Genomic DNA, 22,288 nt, shown 5'->3' with positions numbered 1-22,288 from the left:
GACGCTGTGTTGCGTTGACTTCCCTAGCAACCATTTATTTAGAGTTGCCATAGCGACGTGGCCGAGAGCAACGTTTCAAACATGGCGAGAAAGAAAGCGGCTAAAGACAAGTCCGAGAAGGGTTCTGAAGTTGAAGAGGCGGCGCCGATACAAACAGGTCCATACAGTTTGGATTGCTAAGTTATTTCTTGATTTGATTCTTTGTTTTGATGTCTGTTTAGTAGTTTGTCAATACAGCTAGTCATTGACCACCGTGAATTCCTGATTATTCTCATTGAAAAAAGTGACATTTCTAAGTGAACCCAAAGTTTTGAACGGTAGTGTACTGCAATGTCTCCGGGTCCCGTTAAATAATAAAAGAAGGATGCCTCCCTCGCTTGGATGTGTTGATCGTCTTGTGCTTTATTGCCACCCGCGCGTTAGCACCACCACCGCTGTACACCAACCAACCCTGTTTCCGGAGTCCCCCCCCCACTTCGCCACCAGGGGCGCTACACATACATGGCACAGTATATTCAGATCTGCTGTGAACACGACATGGACATCCTTTTGTTTTGAAAATAAACTCTCTGTGTTGTGTCCCAGGAGCAACTGCAGTTGAAACACCAGCCACTCGAACCTTTGGTGAGGACGTAGCTCGCTACTATTGAGAGGGAGAGCAAGTGGTTTCATTCGTAACAAGCGGCAAAGAGTCGGAATGATAGAACGCTCCCTCCCAACTTTCCCACAGACGACTATGAGTGTTCTGGAAATGTGGTGACTGACTTTCCTGGCCTCTGTGCTCTTTTGGAGATGAAAAATATCCCCGCTCTCAAGACCAGATCCACCTCCGCCAACCAAGAAAGCGCCACAGGTAAACCGGCGTATGTTTGTTTGTTTGTTTGTTTGTTTGTTTGTTTCTTTCTTTCTTTCTTTCTTTCTTTCTTTCTTTCTTTCTTTCTTTCTTAGTCAGTCATTCGGCAGACGCAGGTTTAGCAACGTACACCTGACGTCACGCTTGCCTTGACAGAATGATGTACTCAATGCAATTTTTATTCAAGTACCCCCCCCAATGCAATTGCACATAAACGCCACAGGAGGGCGGCAAAGTAATACCTTTCTTTAAATGAAGCTCTTTCCCTCAACGTTGCTCATTGACCCCGAGATGTCAAAAAAGACGGGAAGAAAATAATATTGCTTTGGCGTGAAAGATGATTTTTTCGTGAATAAATGACCTTAAGTTCCCTGCCAAGAAATTGGAAAAATGCAGGTAAACTGCCTGCCCATCATGTGCTGTACCTCAGTCCTGCAGGTGAATCTAATATTATATAGTGTACGTTACTGTCTGTATAAGTTCCAAATATTGTCTCTAATTGTCAGGTGGCAGGCTGGCCCACAAAAAGGCTGCACACGATGTGTTCAAGCCAATACTCCAAGTGGAGCTGGAAAATGGAGACCCTTATTGCACATTCAGCATAAAGATCTTTGGTAAGGACTATTGACACTACAGAATGACCCCACTCCTTGCCATAAGCCTTGTTAAGGTTTACTTCTTCAAGGTTTATTGACCAAAAGTATGGTTGTTCACAGGATGGACTGTAGACGAAGCAATCATCCGAGTATTGAGTAAGATCATTTCTGCCTCCACTACGCTTCACACCATTTAGTAAGTGCTTGTCATGCTAAAGTCATACTTTGAGTCAGCGTTAATTGTCTACACTCGTGCAGCTTTTGGCAGGCCGGACTGACGGAGCCAATGATAATGGCCCTGGTAAATGCAGTATGTATGTGCGCCAGCCTCAGGTGAGTCAAGCCAAGTCACGTCACTCTCTCTGTTTTGAAGGTTAATAATAAGAAATATTCTACAGCCTCATTTTGTTTTGATAGAGTTATTACATTAGAGGGCAATCCTCTGGTGGATAACAACAACAACAACCACCACCTTCTATTTTGTGAAGGAAGCAGGTGAGTCCACATTGCGCCTTTCTACATCCACGCGACGTACGATTTGTGATGATTCATTTTGGTGTCTTTCGAATTTGGAAGCCTGACTCACTTGAACCTACGCAACAATCGAATCGAAGACGAGGGCGCACGTCTTCTCGGGGCCGCGCTCTCCACCAGCACGTCGGCAAATTGGAACCTGACCTCGCTCAATCTCTCGTTCAACCACATCGGTGACGTTGGCGCCGGGCATATTGCAAAGGTACTCGTCAGCCTTCACGGCGAGCGAGCTCTTTGCTCATCCTTGTTTTGTCGTCTCAGGGCCTGCGCTTCAATCGTTCTTTGCTGTTTCTCTCACTGTCCAACAATCATATCGGAGACTCGGGAGCTACACAACTAGCCACGGTAGTAGAACCCGATCATGATTCAAACAGAATGCGCTTACTCAGTCGGTAGTGGTGGGAAAATGAAGCTTCAAGATGACGCACGGACCAGTTGTGTTTTTCGGAGCCTTCGAGATGGCCCGCTGACCGTGTCTTCAATTTGAAGCTTCACCATTGAAACCATTGAGTGTCTACGCTTATCAGATTTTTGGTGAGGTTGTGCTTACTCATGAAGAAATTGTGCAGAGGAGGAAACTACTCCTGGAAAAAAGACATCCTGTAAGTTCCAAGATCATGAACACTCACTGAATCCATGGAATTGGTTCAAATGTTAATCTGGTGATTAAAGAAATGCACGCCAACGTATTATCCTACGTGTTGTTTTGCAGTCGTCCCTTTCGGTGGATGCGGAGCCGTCGTGTGCCGCCAAGCTGTCCAGCGAGCAACTGCCGTCTTTAGCCGGCAACGCCTCGCTTAACTCCAATAAAGGGGAGAACAAGAACGCTGCAAAAAAACGGGTACAGCATTTTCTGAAAAGCCTCAACGCTATCTACGGCTAATAGCACTGTCATTTCTTCAAGGAATCGTCCAAACCGGATGGCAAACGAGCTCCCAACAAAGAGCAAAAGTGTCCTAAAAAATGTAAAGACTTCTATTCCTCGTCAACACTTGTGCTCGAATGCTCCATCTGTCCATTGTGTGTACTGCTAGGTTCGCGGGTATGCTGGAGCATACGAGGGAGGCGGGGTACGCCCTCAACTGGTCGCCAGCTAATGGCAGGGCACCTCTGAATGTATGTCTTGAATCGTTTTCAATCAACAATCTTTTCCCTTTAATGTGTTGCAGTTGAAGGTCAAGACATGGAGGAAAAAAACCATGTGTATGATCAGGAGGTACCGACAATATCAGAGAGTCGTTGAACAACATTCCATGACAAAGAAAGGTTGCTTCAAAGAATTTTGCTTGGACTTAGGATGGATGCATTTGTCTACCTTTCCTTATCCGCTAGCACAAAAAGCCAGTGGAGATGGTGAGCCCCCTCCTGAATGAATGTGTGCAGCAAAGGGACGGAGAGCTTATTCTGCCCGGAAACACCACTCTGGCCTCCCTCAGCCTGGCGGGTCGGTTGACGCCAATGTGCCAGATTCTCACCAGGCTTTTCGGAACCGTAAAGTCGCTCTGATGCCGTTTGTGTAGGAAACAGGATCACCGAGCGCTCACTGCCTCACTTCCTGACATCCTTGCAGATGCAAGAGGGAGGTAAAGGTCTGCTGCGTCTCTGTCTGCAGGTGGGTCCATCACGTATGTACGTAGGTTGGCATCTGAAGAAGGACTTTCGGCTTTCTTGTAGAGAAATCAATTTGCTGCAGACTGTGAGCCCTACATGAAGATAAAGGAAGTGATGGCGCTCAGAGACCCTATGAACGAAAAAACCGAAGAGCCGCCAGGTGAAGAAGAGGGTGACGGCTCGCAATCCTCAGACAGTTAAACTCGACGACGAAAGTCCAATTCTCTTTTTTAGATGCTTTGTAAACGTCCAAACTGGCTTTTAGCTTTTTTTTTCCTTCCTGTTTTTGTAAATCATTCAATAAAATTCATTACCTCGACGCACAAGACTTGTTGGAAGTGTTTGCAATTTTTCCTGGAGGATTCGACCCATGAAGTTTTAGAATCAGTTCACTCAAAAGATTCGTTCAAACGAATCGTTGAACAAATCGTCCCCCCCCACACACACACACACTGATCTTTTTTTTTTTTTTGTTTAATAAATCAAATAATCCAAAATTATGGTCAAATCTTAAATGAAAGTGAAAAGTGCCACACCCGCCCTCACCCCCGCTTTCTGATTGGCTGTTTAATCTGTGACGTCACTACATTAGGTACACAAATATCATGGTCAAAGGTCACAGGAGTCAAGCTCTAGTCCTCAGGGCCGCGTTCCAACATGTTTTCCAAGTGACCCTCGTTAAGCGCAGGTGCGTGAAAACTTTTAGCCACTTTCACGTTCAAAAGGAGCTAAAAGTTTTCACGCACCTGCACTTAACGAGGGAATCACTCGGACACTCCATTAGGTACACCGCCATTTTCAAGTGTACCTAATAACAGGCCACTTTATTAGGGAAATATCATGGTCAAAGGTCACAGGTGTCAAGCTCTAGTCCTCGGGGCCGCGTTCCAACATGTTTTCCAAGTGACCCTCGTTAAGCGCAGGTGCGTGAAAACTTTTAGCCACTTTCACGTTCAAAAGGAGCTAAAAGTTTTCACGCACCTGCACTTAACGAGGGAATCATACGGACACTCCATTAGGTACACCGCCCTTTTCAAGTGTCCCTAATAACAGGCCACTTTATTAGGGAACTATCATGGTCAAAGGTGTCAAGCTCTAGTCCTCGGGGGGGCCGCGTTCCAACATGTTTTCCAAGTGAACCTCGTTAAGTGCAGGTGCGTGAAAACTTTTAGCTCCTTTTGAACGTGAAAGTGGCTAAAAGTTTTCACGCAGGTGCGCTTAACGAGGGTCCCTTGGAGAACATATTGGAACGCGGCCCCTGGAGGACTGGAGGTCCACACCCCTGGTTTAAGTGAAAAGTGCCACACCCGCCCTCACCCCCACCTCCTGATTGGCTGTTGGTTCTGTGACGTCACTTGGACACTCCATTAGGTACGCGGCCATTTCCAGGTGTACCTACGTCACTTGGACACTTGATGGTTCCACACCCGCCCTCACCCCCACCTCCTGATTGGCTGGTAGATCTGTGACGTCACACGGACGCTCCATGAGGTACACCACCATTTTCAGGTGTACCTAATAACTTTATGCATTTTTTGTACGTGTCAAGAATGTGCATTTGACTACTTGCTCTTTATTTTGGGGGACACCAACACACGATTTTTGTTTTGATGGCCAAAAAAATAAAAACAACGAATGAAACACCAGACAAGTTTTAACAGGTTTTAATGTTTATTAAAATAATAATTATCATCATAATAAAAGTAAATTTCAAACCAGCAATCTAATATGAAATTGCAGTAGATATATTGGATAACAATAATTAGGCGGAAATATGCATACACGTTATTTGAAGTGTTATAAAATCAAGATGACACAAAAAGAAGCATAATCTCCCCGTTTTTGCATAACGGCGCATCCCTTCATGCAATCAAGTTAGCCGTTAGCTTGGAGAAAACGTGTTTCAGTGAGTGGCTCTTTCTTTCCTTGGCAAATGGTAAATCGACATTCTGGCTTCCATAGTTCACGCCAGGAGGAAGACGCAACACATTCACTGACTGATCCGTTGATGCACGGGGGGAAGGAAGGCAGTTGACCCACTGACTCGTTCGCCAACGGGAAAGTCAGGGTTCATTCCCTCACTGATCCGTTCTCGCGATGAACTGGAAATGCAAATCACTCACCAGCTTCAATGTGCATTACCGACACCTACTGGTTGAAGTCATACGAACTGAAAAAAGAACGAATCACTTTAGGAAGTGATTCGTTCACTCCCGTTCACGGAAAACATTCGTTCTTTTGAACGAACCGTTCACTCACGAGCCAACACTACTGCAAAGGAGCCAGACTTGAGAGCGGCTCCCTGCCGCCGAACGGGATGAGAAGGCGGCAGTGAGTGTCGCGCATTGCGGAGGAGACGCAGGAGCCAACTCCGCGTCCTCTTTCTTGGCTGTGAACGCGCGCGGTGCATTTCTTGCCAGAGCACCCATCCGCCCTCTTGATGACCACCACGATCTTCTGGCTCCTCAAACTATGAGCAGGCTGCAGCGGGCATTTGGGAATACAGGCAAGTTTGAAGAAGTGGACACACGTCCACGTTGCGTGGATTGGATGCTGACGCTGCCTCCTTCCCTCCATTCGGCAGGCAGCCAGCTGGCTTTTCTTTAGGAGAATGTTTAATTGATGTCACAACGTGCACGGAGAGGAAGGACTGCAGCAGCGCAAACCGCCGCCGCCGCGCCGCCACCAAACATCGGCTCGACTAGTAGAGATGTTTCGAAAGGAAAAGCGTGATTTGGCATTTTTTTCCTTTTCTTTTCTTTTCCAAATGCCAAGTTGTAGTCTCCAAACGTTGATCGAATCTTCAACTGGTGGCTCCGCAGGAGAGATGTGGCCAATCACCTGGCGATCTTCCCGTTTTCCTGCAGACAGCAGCAGATGAGCAGTTTGAATCGGTGATTTTTGATTTGTATTAATACGTGCGTAAAAATGGTAGGCGACACACATCAGGAAAAGCATTGCTCGCGTATCTGCATTCAACAGACGTCCAAATCACGTGATTGATTTTGACAGCCTACAAATGATGATGTCGTGACAAACGCGGTCGGTTCTGAGGTTTTGCTTCGAATCTCGACCTTGTGGAAGTTTGCATTCCCTTCTCCAGCTGCCTCTCGAGTTCCAAATACATACGTGCATGTGAGCTGTGAGAACTGTGCCATAGGAAATGATCCATTTTCACTCCACATGGTTTTCTTTTTCAAATGTCATTGTTGCCACAGGAACAGCCAGATACGGCTCGCCGCATCATTCGAAAAAAAAAAAATCAAATTCGTGGGTCATTACTAGAACTGCAAATTGTCTTCACTTTTAATCATATCTTTTATTATTATTTTTTAAAAAATATTTGACCAGTTTTTAGTCGTCTGAGTTATTTTGTTTTCTAGCTTTTGCTGTATAAAATATGAGGTGCTCCTACATGGATTCGGGTTGACAGTCGTGATGGCCCTCCGAAAGAAGCTATGACTACAATGCGGCCCGCCAAAAAAAATGAGTTTGACATCCCTGAATTAGTTGAACTGGTTACACATCATACTGTTGGACCTTAAGGGTCATGACCTCTTGAAGTATTACAAAACAAAGTGATGAGTGGTGTTTGCCTTTGCTTCGGTGAAAAACTAAAGTGAGCTTTTCCTCTGTCATCGAGCAAAGTATCAGAATAATTGAATTTGACGACAGATTGCTCCTTCCATGAGTCAAGATTGGAATGTCTCATTTGTGATTCTCACTGCAAACACGTGAGCAATGTTCCCTTGCAGACGACGTGACCAATTCAAAATCAAATAAATCCCTGTGAAAAATGAATGATTGAAGTGCAGACCTGACCTGACCTGACCTGCCTCATCCATCCGTCCGTCCGTCCGTCCATCCATCCATTCATCCAGCCATCCAGCCATGATACCTAAGGTGCATCACCACGGCACCGCGGTTTGCCTCGCAAGGGTGAAACGGACCTGTGTTACCCGACTCCCGCAAAGTCAATCCAAGGCAAATTGCTCATAGGTTGGAATGTCACAACCGTTGTTTGTGTACTTGTTCCCGGTGAGTGCCTGGCAAGCAGTTGAGAGAGAGTTATACTGCCTTTGCCTTTCCGCCAAATGCAACTGGGATCAACGCCAGCCATCACACTAAATCCACCCTTTTTTTGTGATTGATTGATTGATTGATTGATTGATTGATTGATTGATTTGAAGCAGTAATATGTTTGTTTCTCTGCTTCCAAAGGGCTCTGACTGGGCATCATCACCTGGAGCCAAGCTCCGGCGTGACCCTCAGCATGAAGACCCAAAGCGGCAAAGGCGCCACAGCAGCATCGTCGGGCCGGCGAAAGCCCCGCTTCACCTTACGGGGCCGAAAGAAGAAGGAGGGCGTGATCCGAGGCAAGCTTCGCCTACGTTCCATCGCCGGAGCCTTCTTGGTGCTCGGGGTCATGGTGGTCACGGTGGGCACCGCTCTGGCCGTGGCCGGATACCGAATGTCACGTTTGTCCATCGCGGGAGCCGCCGAGGGCAATCGTCTTTCCCAACCACGGGGGAATTGGAGTCTGGGAGCCAAGGGCTTCCTGTCCTCCGTCAGCATGATGCACTGCGAGCGGATGAAGCTGCTGGGTCCCGTCATCATGGGGGTGGGACTCTTCATCCTCATCTGCGCCAACACCGTCTTGTACGAGAACCGCGACAGAGAGACTCAAATGCTCCTGGCTCAGATGCGCAACGTCATCTGCTCCGTGTCTGCGGCCGTACCCTCGGCGGACCTCCGACAAATGGCCTTGGCCAACGCCGTGTCCAAACATCACTGGGTGAGCACTTTGCCCGCCGCCCAGCTCAACAGCTTATGTCGACAGCAGCTGGCCAGTTCCGAGCCCGTCCTGCAGAGCGGAGCCGGCGTCTACCGGCAGACGGAAGCTCTCCATCATCAAGAGTCGTCGTCGTCGTTGGCGGCGGCGGCGCCTCCGACCTCCACCGATTCCTCCTCCTGTAATTCCAGCCGGATGGACTTGGACGCTCAGCGTGAAGCCCAGCTGAGTTTCAAGAGCCGGGCCGACGCCCAGCTGGCTAACTGCCTGATGTCGGCCAGCTCCATGTCCACCCTGGGCGTGGACGACGTGGACAGTCCAGCCGCTCAACCTCGACGCTGCCACAGTATGAGCTACAGGACTAAACCTTACGTAGCGCAAAGTTCTTTGTCGGCAGAGAAAGCAGATCAGTCCCAATGGAGAAGAGAGCCGCTCTCCAGAGTCAGCGTTGTTAACATTCCCGGACAGGTTGCGGACGCCTCGGACGAGCACCCTCATCAAAGCTGGCCTCGGCTAGACCTGGGCGTAGGCAGACGCTATCTGAAGTTGGACAACAAAGAGGACTCTGTGGACAAACTGCTGGATCAGTTAGAGCAGCAATCTTCTCAGTGGGATAAGAGTTTTGGTTCAGGACCTTTCCAGTGATCAATCCGCAAACAACCACGAAGTCATCCTTTTTTCAATTAGGAAAGTGAACGAGCAACGCTTCTCTTACGTCGAGTGACTTCTGCGCCATTTGGATCTTGGGACCGGAGTGTCTTGAGCCTGTTGACGGACAGTCACAATTGATGCACAGATGAATTGAAGGAGAACAAGAGCTGCTCTCATTAATGAGCTAGACCTTTTTTTTTTTCTTCAGGTTGACCAGTTTGTTGAGCGCAGCAAGACTGAAGGTTGAAGCAGACTCGGTGTTCTCCCGGAGCCATGAATTGTCACAACTATGTATGTCTGGATAGCAATGGGAGGGATGACAACAATGCATGTCCGTTTTGTACGCTAGACTAAGTTACATCTGCAGACAAGTGTCTGCGTTGCTTCCATGTGCAACAAGGAAAGGTCACCCCGATCGATTACAACTTTGGTCTTAATTGATGGAGTCGTTCTCGTGTATCCCCACCCCTAAAAGTAACAAGTGCTGAAAAAGAAGCCCAGCTATGTTTTGTGAACCTTAACAAAAGAAACGCTGAAAAGAAAAAACAAAAGACAAATCAGATTGTTCTGCTCGGTGGTAAAAGACCATTGTTGTAATGAAGCAAAATTCCACCAATGTTTGCCCGTTGGTTGCTAAAGCAGAATTAGCCTGTCGTGAAAGCAATGAGGTTGTTTCCCTCCGCTCTCCCGGTATTTATGAGTTCCTCCCTCCCCCTCTTAAAGACACGCACGTAAATATACACACACATATCTGATCCACTGGACCGATTGCAGATTTAGTGAGGTCATCGCTGCTAAGTGTGTGTGTGTGTGTGTGTGGGGGGGGGGTGAATCACCACAGTCCATTCCTTCAATCCATGTGCAGCTCTTTGTGTTTGTGTGTGTGTGATGCCTGTTGTGTGTTCTAAATGTATACTAAGCAATATTAGCGGTGTGACAGAACAATCAATGGCTATGTCTTGCCCTTTGTCAAAGCACTGCATTAAAAAACATTGCCATGCCTTCTTTTTTTTTTTTTATTTGAGCCATAAATTGGGTGGATGTTGATGTTTGCGGCCGCAAATCAGCCTTATCGACAAGCCCATTCGTCACTCTAAAGGAGCCCGAGGTTTTTCTCAGGCGGCAAATATCTATGGTGGATCAGGATGAGTGAGCCACGAGCCCGCGTCATCAAGTTTTTTTGTTTTTTTCTTGCGTGCTCGCTGCTCAGCACAGAAAAAGGTGTTGAGAATGGGAGTATGGCAGGCGGGCGGGCGGTTGGGCGGGCGGGCGGGCGGGCGGGCGGGCGGGCGGGCAGGCAAGCAGGCAGGCAGGCAGGCAGGCGGGCGGGCGGGCGGGCGGGCGGGCGGGCGGGCGGCCAGGCAGGCAGGCAGGCAGGCAGCCACGCAGCCACGCAGGCAGGGGGGAATTCCCTGGCAGCAATTATCCTCAGCATAGTGTCCAATTTTTTGGGCCTTTTATCTGGGCAGGAATGCATTCATTGAATTGGTGGTTTAGAAGATGGCTCCTGGCTTTCCAACAGCCCATAAAGCCAGCAAAGTCTAGGATGCTTTCAAAGTCAGATTATATCTGGGTCAGCGGCACTAGGTCTGCTTGTAACAGTTGAATGGCTTCATACTATTTTATTCATGATATAGTATAATGATATAGTATAATATTTGACAAAGTGGGCAAGGGAAGTTTCCAAATGCCCTTGTGTTGCTGATGTTTTAGCCTCCCTCCAGCAGAGCCAAGCGAAGCCAGGAGATGACTGAGTTCTTAAATAGTCACGCACATTCAACGTCATCACGTCTGTCCTTGTTTCCACATTGTCCGCCTCCAACGCTTTGGCTCCTTTCCCATGGATCCGACAAAATCAAATGCGGAATGTTTTGCAGATCATTTGGGAAGCGCTTTGAAGCAGATTGTTCTGCCGCGCTAAACCAACCCACTGCGCTTCAGTTCTTTGACTAAGTCTGTCAGGTTTGCTTGTGCACAGGCTTATTTTAGTTCGGCAATTCAAATGAAAATTATGGCATGGATAAAAAGCCAAGTCCGCATGCAGACCATCACACAATTTGTCAGTAGTGGAGATTTAAAGACGTATACGGAACAAAAACTTGGCTCCGATGGACTTCTCGTGCTCGTTTAAACGCCAAACTTGCAGGATAATATGCTGAGTTGTAGTCATAGCAAATGGATCTGTTCATTTGGAGGCTGCAGCTTGTGCGTGCATGGGTGGTCAGTGCTGCGTGAACATTTTGTGAGGAGCTTCGCAGATTCCCTGACTTTTGCGCTCTCATCTCAGGGTTGCAGTCATGTAATAGCGCAGAAGCTGCCAAGACAGGGGGGGGGGGGGGGGGGGGGGGCTGGGGCTGGGGTTCTGGGGCTGGGTTACGCTCTCTGATATTCAAACAGAATCATCAAGTTGAATCCCTCCAAGTCATGAATCTCTGCACGGTGCAGTTTCTTGCAACATCTTGACCAGAAGCCAGCCAAACACACATGCATGGGTAAAAAAAAAAAAAAAAATCCCAGATCTACCACCTCGCAATAAAATGCTGATACTGCAAACATTCTTTTCAACATTCTACTGGCCCTTGTTTTGCAACACGCGTGTTTCCAGCACGATGAGCGTGACACGCTTATCATCTCCACGCACCGACCGGGCTCAGCGCACTCTCTCGGAGTTCAGCGCCAGATCAGCTGGCTATCGGCGGTCTGCAGTCACGCCATCCAAAATGACGTCAAGTCCCCTAATCCACTTAGTACAGTGTTGAGCTCCCGAAGCAAAATGTAACAATAAGGCCAAAAAGCTGGCGCCGTATGTCAAATACAGCACAAGCGTTTGCACCTGAAAGGCCGCTCGTACGTACGTCTATTTTTAGCCAGCCGCTACGAGACTGGGAAAAAAAAGCCTTTCGGACTATATCTGGAGTCGTCTTGTCGGCGTCTCCTCCACTTAACAGTGAGCCACCTATGTATAGTCTTAGATAAGGCAAAAGAAAAAAAAAAACAACTCAACCAACCTAGTGTCGCTGTTGGCTTAGCTTCTCCTTTGTGGTTAATGCAGGAGGCAAATCCGGTGGTGGCACTTGAACCCACCCGCAAAAGCCCTTTTGCCAGCTCTCTAAAAAAGTCACACAAACATAAGATACGTAAGTGTCTGCGGGAACAAAACAATCAAAGGAAGACTTGTGGCAAAACGTTGCTCTTCGTTTTCCCGGTGCGACGACGGATAGCACAATCAAGCCAGGGAGCATCGTTTCACTCACTCGTTGAGCCTTGGAAGGACCTGATGAAAGCCATTGAATGACTTTGCAATGCTGGGAGCACTTTCCCGCTGGGGCACGCACGGATCAGAGGAAGAGCTTTGCTTATTGTCCCACTACGGTTCCAGTGTTTCTGTGCATGGCCGCAGTACGGCGGTGTGATGGCCTTTGCATTATTCATGGCACACAAGTTAAAGCACAGGCAAATGCAAATGTGCGGCCTTCACTTTGGAGCTTTTGCCTTCATCCCTGCACCAACTGCAAATGCAGCCATATGCATCAGTGCGTATTGTATACGATACACCAAAGACGGAAAAAAAGGTCGTCTTGAGGTGAATCTCGAGAATTCCAAAATGAACGTGCCACAATATTTGTAATTTAATGTCTTTTCTTTTTTATTCAGCATCTGGGGCCATTTAGGCTTTCGACTTTGTGACAGTAACCCACTGAAAATTGACTAAGACTGCTGAAAGTCGGTGTCGCCTCTGTGAAAAATGTAACAGCACCAACATAATCCCAGCGTCAAAGTAATTTGGAGCTAATGGTCTTCATGAGGAGGTGACTTGTGCAGCATGCAATGTTGTGAAGCTAAGGAGATGAGTCAGAGGAGATGACAGACGCTGCTGTTGTCTCTCTCTCTCGCTCTCTCGCACTCGTTTATTGCAATCAATGCGAAATTCTTCCCACTTGACACTTACATAAGAAATGAGAGAGAAAGTCATGTTACACCATTACGCAACAAGACTTTTTTGGGGGGAATAAGGGGGACTTCTGTCAAGGTCACTAGCTGATGACTATTTATCGGACTTTTGGTGGCTTCCATGTGAAGAAAAATGGCCTGATTTCAATCTGACCCCGACTCATTCAACTTGCAATCAAATATGCATAACATGGAGCATTAGAGTGACTTTTATAAATATCTACATTTACACAGTTGTAATAGATGTCACATCATGGTAAAAACATGTCGGTTACGTACGTACATAGGTAGGTCTATGTCGTGTCAGCAATCAAAGATTTTCCATTTGGAGCTTGTTGACATAAGATGAATCCTTACACGGAAAGGCCATTCGAGAGATATTTGTCTGCGGGTGTTTCTTCTCATTCGGCTGGTCAATGCCAGAATGCAACGTGAACCACTCACGGAATGTCGACATCAAATAGATGATGTGGGGATGATTGTGTTATTGTCATCTCCTCCGGTTTGTGTCAACAGTCATAGTTCGTTAAAGTGTTTCTTCCTCTTGAACATCTCTCTGGGAAATGACAACGAGTTGAAAACACGGTCATCCATGTTTTTTCTTCATCCAGGTTTTGTGAGCTAGGCACAAACTCTGAGAGCCCAGCCAGGTCATTCAGATTGCAGAACGAGTACACCCAGTTTGTCAATACGCTTTCTGACAAACAAAACACCATTTGACCCCAATGGTGCGGCTCCTATCCACTGACATTGGCTAAACCTCTGATGACCTCCTCTGTTAGCAGGGAGGAATGTATTTTGGAACATTTCTTTCTGCTCAGATCTCTGCACTCTTGCATTCTTTGTGAAGTTTTAGCTTCTCTCCTCCTGCGTCATGTTCGCTTTGAAGCGTACACTCGTGCTGTGCTTTCTGCCATAATCAAAAGACACATTTTCACATGCAGTAGGCCTACGTATGGTAAACGTGATGGCTCGGCTAACGAGCTAACTAACGGCTCATTAGTTCTTTTAGAATATATAAAAAATAAATAGCAAATATAATAGAAACATTTAAATAAACGGAAATTGCAGATGAATGAGAATGTCTATTGAAGTTTCCATTCAGTCATATATATATATATATATATATATATACACAGTAGCAGAAGAAGATATGCAGTGCTGCATTTTCCAACAACTAAATGTTTGGAAAGCTAAGCTGTTGTCATTACACAGACAGTCGGGCTGACTGTGCACAGCTTTAATTCCACACTGGAACATTTGTGGAATCCAGCAGCCCTCACTTGTTCCTCTGATGCAGAAGCAATCCATCCATCCATCCATCCATCCCTCCCTCCCTCCCTCCATCCATCCATCCATCCATCCATCCATCGGCAGAGTGGTGTCGCGTGCGGAACACCAGAAAAGAAAAGCGCTAAAGGTCTGAGTTGCATTATTCAAATAAACCATTAAGACTTCTTTGAGGACTGCAACTTCCCATCCCCTCCCTCCCTCCCTCCCTTCCTCCCTCGCTCTACCTCACAGAGACATGGCGCATGCCAAACCGGTATTACCGTTGCTTTATCAGGTAATGTTTTGAAAAGTGAGCGGGAGCTTATGTGTGACAAAAAGCCTGGGGATCAGCAATCAGTGCACGTACACAGCTGAAAGCCTCAACCCAGCCCAGCCCAAGGAGCAGAGCAGAGCAGAGCAGAGCAGAGCAGAGCAGAGCAGAGCAGAGCAGAGCAGAGCAGAGCAGAGCAGAGCAGAGCAGAGCAGAGCAGAGCATCTCATGAATCCGCTCCTAAGCTTCTTACAAAACAACTACGGAGAGGTCATAAAAATCCGCTGCAATGCATAACATCCACACTTTTGCAGAGATCAATCTTGCTAATAGATGCCAGCCACTGTTAGGATTTCTGGCCAACAATTGTTCTGTGACCAAGTGGTTAAGATCCCCATCTGCCAATGTGGGGCTCTCACTTTAATTCCTGCCGTCAGAAGCGTCTGAGGATGACATGCCCCCCCCCCCGGGGCAATTGGCTGCCGTGTCCTTGAGTAGCCCTTTGTGTCACTACGGCAAGCCTTTTTTGCTTGTCACTCTTGTGATGCACGTTTGTTATGATCAGATGATGAGTCAAAACATCTCCTTGCCGCTTCATTTAACCAACTGCAACGATCTTGGACTTATAAAGTGAATTTTCCGAGTCGAGCTATAATTGTGATGATAACTTTGTCGAGATAAATGTTTGCAATATTTCATTAGCTTAATGACCTTAGCCTGGGCAGTGCAGGTCGCTTGTCATCTTCCACATTTGTGAGCCTCCTGATACAGCTGTCAGTATGCCACTTCCACTGACAGCTGACAAGGCACACTTCCCAAACACCCAGAGGGGAAAAAAGGTGAGATTCATGTTTTAGTCATGATGACACTTTTCATTTGGACACTTGCACGCTCTGTGGACATGTGCACGTTTCGCCAGTATGGCACACACACATTGTGTGTGGGGTGGCTCACAACAACAAGTTCATATGATTGGTTGCCACACATCAGCGGTGTCAAACCCAAGGCCCGAGGGCCAAATATGGCCCACCAAATCATTTTATGTGGCCTGGCTACACGTACAAATATTTGGACATTAAAGCTTTGGTATAAATGAATGATCCACCGAGCCGAAATTCGACATGCCTTCATACGAGAAACGCTTAGCTGGAATTGCAGGACAAACCAAAACAAAAAAAAGTCAAGCGGGATCCTGGATCTTGCCAAAAGCACTTTTGAACATGAAGGAATTCTGCTTTGCTAGAGTAATTAGCGCCTCCATCATAGGAACAAGCACTATATTATACATACGTACTATGGCTATAAGATAGAAATAGTAAGTCCAAAAATGGAGCCGCGTTTGTCTTAAGGCAAGTTTATCTTTATGTAACCAAATCCTCGTACGTCCCGCAAGTGCCCTGCGCTTATCCGACAAGCTCCCTTCACTGATTCATTGCATTCCGTGGAGTAGCTGTACATTCATCTTTACGACTAAGTGCTGTCTGTCACAGAGGGAGGTGGGTGATTCATGGAACTTTTTGATTTGTAAGGCCGGCCGCAGTCAGTCGGCTTTTATTGCAGAGCTCCAGCTAGACTTTGCACTGCGAGCGCTAAATTATTCATCAGTATACATTTCTCAGAAATGAAAGCTCATATTTTTGCTCATGTTAAGACTATTTGTTGCTTTTAATGCATCCCCGTATTTGGAGATTTGAGCTAAATCTTAATTAACTTCATCAATTGTCCGATACTAGCTCATCTCACTCTGTTAGCACTCAACATACGACTCAATTGTTGTGCATGCTTTTAGCTGGCTCGATCGCTCAATCGACTCAGTGAGCCGACGCGAGCGACTGCAGCGTTTCGGGCAAGCGGCACCCGGAGGGCTCCTTTGCGTTAGAGGTGACCCGGGACTCCTGACTCTCTACAAAGATCCGAATCATTAACTTCAACGGCTTTAAGAAGCTAGCAGCAGTGCCGCACCATGATCCATAGACGCAGAGTGTCACCTTGTCTTCTCCAGTTTTCATATTTATAAAAAAATAGATCAAATCATTCCAACTTTTTTCGACTATCCGGGCCATTTATTGAGAGAATCAGGCAGATAGAAAACAGGAGCAACGCCATATATTTTTTTCCCCCAAGCCAGCAGGCAGGTGATTCATCTTTTGTGGAAGCGTAATTCAACTGAAGTAACCAAACATCCATCCAGATGGTTTTTGCTCACGCCTTAAGACGCTGTGGCAAACTTTGTAGGATCAAGCTAATTGCAGTTTGCTGTTCATTAGGAAGCCCATACTTCACATATGGGGGCTTATTCAAAGGCCAACTAAAAGCAGGACGTGCATATGGTAGTCTACGCCAGCTGACAAGATCCATATTGCTCCAACTAGACCGAGAAGTTGTCAGAAAGGGCACAAGAGCTGAATGCAGACAATTTGTTCAACCAAAGATGAGCAACGCAGAAAATTGCTAATACGTAAATCAAGTTTGGATTGAATCCAGCGTTTTTGAGCTGGGCTATTTTTCTCCTTCCGAGCTGTCTGGAATCCAACATCGTGCGGCAGGAGAGCTGCACAAAGCACGACGTTCATCTTGTATCTTTCCTGATTCAAATATCTTGCACAGCTCCAGGGCTGGAATACACAAGCACGCACTCTCAAAGGATACCTATCCATCATTGAAGAGCATTCAATCACATCACAGCTACTTAGGCCACGGTGCCAAGGAGCCCTCCAAATCTTTTCAAGGGACGGCCATTTAGCAGCCTTAAATTGAAAATCAAGCAATGGATATTTACATTTTTAGAGCATGCTATAGTTCCCTTATTTATTACGGATTTTAAAAACGGATTGGATTATGATGCCGTAAAATGAATGTATATATACACACACACACACACACACACACACACACACACACACAAGGAATTCTTATTTGAACTGTTGCTTCAGGATAGAAGTCTGAGAAAATAGAAAATAGGAGTGAATGTTACAGATGGCTGGCCGCAGGGAGTTGTGGAGCACAGCGAGCCAATGAGCGAGCGAGCGAGCCAGCGAGCAAGCCAGCGAGCCAGCGAGCGAGCGAGCGAGCGGCTCTATGCTTTGCTTCTTATGACGCTGGCCGAGGCGATGGCGGGGCATGGCGAGTTCAGCGGAAGAGGAGGAAGATCAGAGAGACAACAGGAGTGGCCATTTTGATCATCTTAAACTGAATTCTCTATGTAACGAAAAGCCAAAAGAGCCAATGAAGCCACATCATTCGTTTGCACGAAAAGTAACGTGATTTTTCTGCCGTAATTGCGAGCACGCTGTTTATACTTGCTTTCCTGACGCCTTGTCACCTTGGCTTACATCCTAAGATGGGCAAAGCCACTCTGCTACCACTGATGCTGCAAAGTGCAAAGGCAACAAACAATCTGTTCCGCTGCACCGCCAATGACGCGAGAGGAAATAAAAGACATCCATCCATCCATCCATCCATCCATCCATCCATCCATCCATCCATCCATCCATCCATCCATCCATCCATCCATCCATCCATCCATCCATCCATCCATCCATCCATCCATCCATCCCTCCATCCATCCCTCCATCCATCCATCCATCCCTCCCTCCCTCCCTCCCTCCCTCCCTCCCTCCCTCCATCCATGCCTGCAGACACAAACACAACTCCTCAGACATTCCGCTCAGGGCTTTTCAAAAGACATGCCATCATGTCTTTTTCAGTAAAACAGTTTACGTATTCATGAGCCGTTGGAGGATGAATACGCAACACCGGGCCTGCCTGATTGACTAAAATCCCAAATTGCTAGCAACAGGTGGGAAAGAAAAGGCAACAAATGGCTCCATCATTCAGAAGCTCCCAAAAGTTGCATTGATGAAATATTGATAACCATATTGATTTGCATTCAAGGCCCATAGAGCATCCATACGAAGCAAGGCTTTTAGAAATACACAAATGAGTACGCTGCCCAATTATTTTCCCGGCTCAGCAAAAAAGGCGCCATCATCACCCACTGAGCAGACAGGTGCAGACTGGAAGTGCTTGGCCCACAACAGAGGAAGCCGTTTGAGAGAGGAAGGACAAGAAAGATGGAAAGCAATGTGAGGTGGCCGCATGTCTCTGACAGACATCTACAATCACATCCGTCTTAGGCCAACCAGCAGCACATTAAAAGAATACCAATCCTATTCAAAAACGTCTTCCACTACTAACAGGAAATAACGACTGCATATACGAACAAATATACGTCATTTCATTTCATTTATGAACTAAAGCAAAAATATGATCATGAAATAAAAGGCCCATTCGGTTTGACTGCGACGTAAGCCGAAAATGACAAATGTTATTGCACGCTGAAAAGTGCTCTCATCTCACTCCTGGAAAGATAAGCCACGTTTTGAACTTTCGTGACGTCTCCACATAATATAAACACGATGAACGCTGAGGAGCAAAACTGCATTGACTATATATGGAGATTGGGTTGGGCTCACCGTGGCTCGGAGCACAACAGAAGCTTTGACGGAGGCTCGCAAGTCTTGCCGTCTATTGCAAATGAATGCATCAAGGAAGAATGGACAGAATGCGCATGCAGATTGCCTCAAACATATGCCAGCCACACAACGGAGACACTCGGGTGGAGGAGCTGAGACATTTGATTATTCTTTGCTGCGTCCTGGTGCTTCGAAGTCACTTATCAGCGCTTAGAATGTGAAGGTTGCTGACTTTGGGTTGATGACTTGCTCCTCCAGCTCCTGCCCGCCCGCCCGCCCGCCCTTGATACTAAACCTGTAATCTCGCTGATGCTGCGTCATCAGCGTGCGGAAAAAGTGCTGTATCCAAACAACGGTCACTCTTGCTCGATTTTCTTTTACATTTTAGTTTTTAAATCTTGTTAAGGTGTTGATACGAGTGAACTTGAGTCATCAGATAAAAAAAAAAGCAATACATCGACCCATCAGCTCGGCGAGTCAGCAGAGATCACATTTCAAAATCAGATTATGACGAGGAGTCACGCTTCCACCGTGGAAGATTTACTCGAGGAACCACAAATCAGTCAAGCCTAGCCTGCACAATTTTGTGGCTGCGGTGTATGAGAAAGGCAAAAGCCTCTCCGGGTGACCTTAAAGGGAGACAAGGTCAGATTCACACACACGCAATGACTTTAGCCAACAATACGTATTTTCCATGCGTGTCTCCCAAATGGGGCATTGTGGCTGGCTTCCTATTGCTGTTGATTGGTGCACAAGTGTCAGTCAGTCAGTCAGTCAGTCAGTCAGTCAGTCAGTCAGTCAGTCAGTCAGTCAGTCAGTCAGTCAGTCAGTCAGTCAGTCAGTCAGTCAGTCAGTCAGTCAGTCAGTCAGTCAGTCAGTCAGTCAGTCAGTCAGTCAGTCAGTCAGTCAGTCAGTCAGTCAGTCAGTCAGTCAGTCAGTCAGTCAGTCAGTCAGTCAGTCAGTCAGTCAGTCAGTCGCTGGCAAAAATGACCAATCACAAAGACCAACAGGACGACTCGGGGGGGGGGGAAATGTCAGTCCTAATCACAGAGTGCAGGACAACAGTAGCCAGAGGGAAGGAGGAGGACGACAAAAAGAAGAGCTCGCCTGCTTCGTAGCTTGCTTGCTTGCTTTCTTTCTTTCCTTCCTTCTCTCTCTCTCTCTCTCTCTCTCTCTCACTGTCCTTCTTTCCCTTCTAATCTATGCCTTTGACTGCAGCAGCAGCAGTAGCTGACTGCAGGAGGATCACCGATGAAGTTTTGCCGAATACTAAACGTTGGGGCTCAATTGAAGCAATATGTCCTAAACGCGAAGCAAACATTCTGAATTTGAATGAGATCAGCGCAAAAATGGGACGGAGGGAAAGAAGAGCAGTGGCTCGAGTGCCAAACGGCGGAAACGTGTCATTTACGGCAAAATCAATCCACTGAGTAGTAATATGGCTTGCCTGCCCTCCTCTGCTTGATTTCTTATGCCTCAATATATGATCACACGCGCTATAATAAACCAGAGGAACCCCAATAAAATAGCCAGCAAGTGTACAACGAGATGGTTTTTTTTGTATTTACAGGGATACCGAGTTCTAGGAAGAGGTTGAGTCCACGAGAATTTTCTTTGGGATGCATTATTTCACTGGCGTTACTCTTGTCTAGACGACGACTTTGTTTTTGTTTTTTTTAACCTTGGCATATTTGGATGTGTCAATATCAGACGCCACTTCCAGAATGTCATTAAAGTAATTGTGTCTGCCTTGAGAATTGAAATATCAGTTGTCACATTGCATTTTCTGTTGATGCCAATGTCAAAATTGCCCAATATACTGCCACTTTTCGATCCACAACTGTCCCTGTTTCGACAAAGTCAAGTAGATGACAATGAGCAGGATAAAATACATTTTATTCAGTGCGCGGTGGGTGCTCTTCTACGACACGTCTTCCTTGCGATGCTGTGGCTATACAATGAAGAGAGATAGAAAGAAAGAAAGAAAGAAAGAAAGAAAGAAAGAAAGAAAGAAAGAAAGAAAGAAAGAAAGAAAGAAAGAAAGAAAGAAAGAAAGAAAGAAAGAAAGAAAGAAATGTTGTTTACAACAAGAGAAGGGAGAGCCACAATTTGTAAATGGGCTGGCAGTGAATGAGTTCATCCCAGATGAAGCAAACAAAACAACCTCTTGAGCACTCTCTCTTGTCATGCCGGAGCCTACGACAGAACCCTAACCCTAACTAAGGTTGCATCTGATCAATCGTATGGAACAATAACAACGCTACAAACGGCATAAGAATGCTACAAAACCAGAAGACGGAAAGAAGCCAAAGGTGGTGAGAGAAGAGCAAATAAAGGTCTCCTTCACAAACACTACAGCAAGTACAAAACAATGAGAAGTTAACACGTGCTTGACGCGACAACATTCTTTTCCACCTTGAGAGAAATATTGCTTCACATGAAAAGGGAAGGAACAATTATTGATGACTCTGTACACGAAATCAAGCCAATGGGACGGGAAGCGTGAGTCTCCATTTGTACAATCCCAAGAAACATTCCCTGTCTTTGAATGACGCCACTGCATTATTGAGAACCAATTGTGATTGTAAGAAAAGCTATACAAAAATAAACTTAGTCATCTCAAAGATTAAAAGACCAAATGCCCCTTTGAAAATTTGCTTAAAATCTCCAAATTGGAGAGGTAATAATATTTCACAATCTTTGTAGTACCTGTTTTCTTTCCTTACAAACGTGGGTTTTTTTTTTTTTTAAAGTTTTTTTTTTTTCGTGCTCGCTCGGTCGGTCGGTCGGTCGGTGATTTTGGCAGTAAGTAGAACAGGAGAGGGAATTGGGAAGATTCTTGGGAATTTTCCGGCGACTCTCCCGGTGACCCTTGGGACACGACTTCACGCTCACGGAGGTTAAAGTTCATAGTTAGTCCCTCTGATGCCATCTGGCGCTCTACGTCCAAGGCAGTGCTCTTCGTTGGCTTGGTTGGTTGGTTGGTTGGTTGGTTGGTTGGTTGGTTGGTTGGTTGGTTGGTTGGTTGGTTGGTTGAGTGTGGCTCAGTGCTGAGGTAAAAAGGATGTCAGGTGGCTGAGAGAGAAAGGAAGGAAGGAAGGAAGGCAGGGAGGCAGGGAGGAAGGGAGGGAGGAAGGGTGATGGAGGCAGCTGAGAGATGGCAAAAGGAAACGAATAGGAAGTAGAGGAAGAGAAAAAGAATCGAGTCAGCAACAACATCTATCTAGGGTGCAGGTATTAACTATCCTAGACTTGATCCCAGAAGTGGATTCAGTCGGTCTC

The 22,288-nt window shown here is 46.5% G+C and overlaps 3 protein-coding genes across 16 annotated transcripts in view; 2 read left to right on the top strand and 1 right to left on the bottom strand.

The window, feature by feature from the left end:
* Positions 1-27: 27 nt before the first annotated feature.
* On the top strand, positions 28-3,922 carry lrrc71 (leucine rich repeat containing 71). Of its 8 annotated transcripts, XM_049750964.1 has the most exons (17): positions 28-157; positions 586-624; positions 731-853; positions 1,360-1,467; positions 1,570-1,645; positions 1,708-1,782; positions 1,867-1,944; positions 2,026-2,185; positions 2,245-2,328; positions 2,511-2,585; positions 2,696-2,824; positions 2,888-2,948; positions 3,018-3,053; positions 3,153-3,199; positions 3,316-3,427; positions 3,504-3,595; positions 3,658-3,922. In XM_049750964.1, the coding sequence occupies exons 1-17, from the start codon at positions 82-84 to the stop codon at positions 3,793-3,795; spliced, it is 1,509 nt and encodes a 502-aa protein (XP_049606921.1). In that variant the 5' UTR covers positions 28-81; the 3' UTR covers positions 3,796-3,922. The 8 variants fall into 8 exon arrangements, 7 of the variants coding, with proteins under 7 accessions (XP_049606921.1, XP_049606922.1, XP_049606923.1 ...); XM_049750965.1 differs by lacking the exon at positions 3,018-3,053; XM_049750966.1 differs by having other exon boundaries at positions 2,888-3,053; positions 3,504-3,566.
* Positions 3,923-5,951: 2,029 nt separating this feature from the next.
* tmem200b (transmembrane protein 200B) lies at positions 5,952-10,038 on the top strand. Of its 2 annotated transcripts, none has more exons than XM_049750386.1 (2): positions 5,952-6,100; positions 7,816-10,038. In XM_049750386.1, the coding sequence occupies exon 2, from the start codon at positions 7,868-7,870 to the stop codon at positions 9,029-9,031; it is 1,164 nt and encodes a 387-aa protein (XP_049606343.1). In that variant the 5' UTR covers positions 5,952-6,100; positions 7,816-7,867; the 3' UTR covers positions 9,032-10,038. The 2 variants fall into 2 exon arrangements, with proteins under 2 accessions (XP_049606343.1, XP_049606342.1); XM_049750385.1 differs by lacking the exon at positions 5,952-6,100 and adding an exon at positions 6,343-6,488.
* Positions 6,309-22,288, bottom strand: part of epb41a (erythrocyte membrane protein band 4.1a) — a 33,492-nt gene continuing 17,512 nt past the window's right edge. For 4 of the 6 annotated variants that reach the window (XM_049750364.2, XM_049750370.2, XM_049750374.2 and 1 more), the window contains one exon: positions 20,886-22,156. The gene's annotated coding sequence lies outside the window, so the exon portion shown is untranslated. Of the gene's footprint in view, positions 6,456-12,045; positions 12,147-20,885; positions 22,157-22,288 lie in introns of those variants that run through there. The other 2 variants (XR_007487729.2, XM_049750368.2) reach the window with 2 other exon arrangements.

The sequence above is a fragment of the Syngnathus scovelli genome, chromosome 19, assembly GCF_024217435.2.
Source record: "Syngnathus scovelli strain Florida chromosome 19, RoL_Ssco_1.2, whole genome shotgun sequence".
NCBI lineage: Eukaryota > Metazoa > Chordata > Actinopteri > Syngnathiformes > Syngnathidae > Syngnathus > Syngnathus scovelli.
This window is presented reverse-complemented; position numbering and strand designations above follow the sequence as displayed.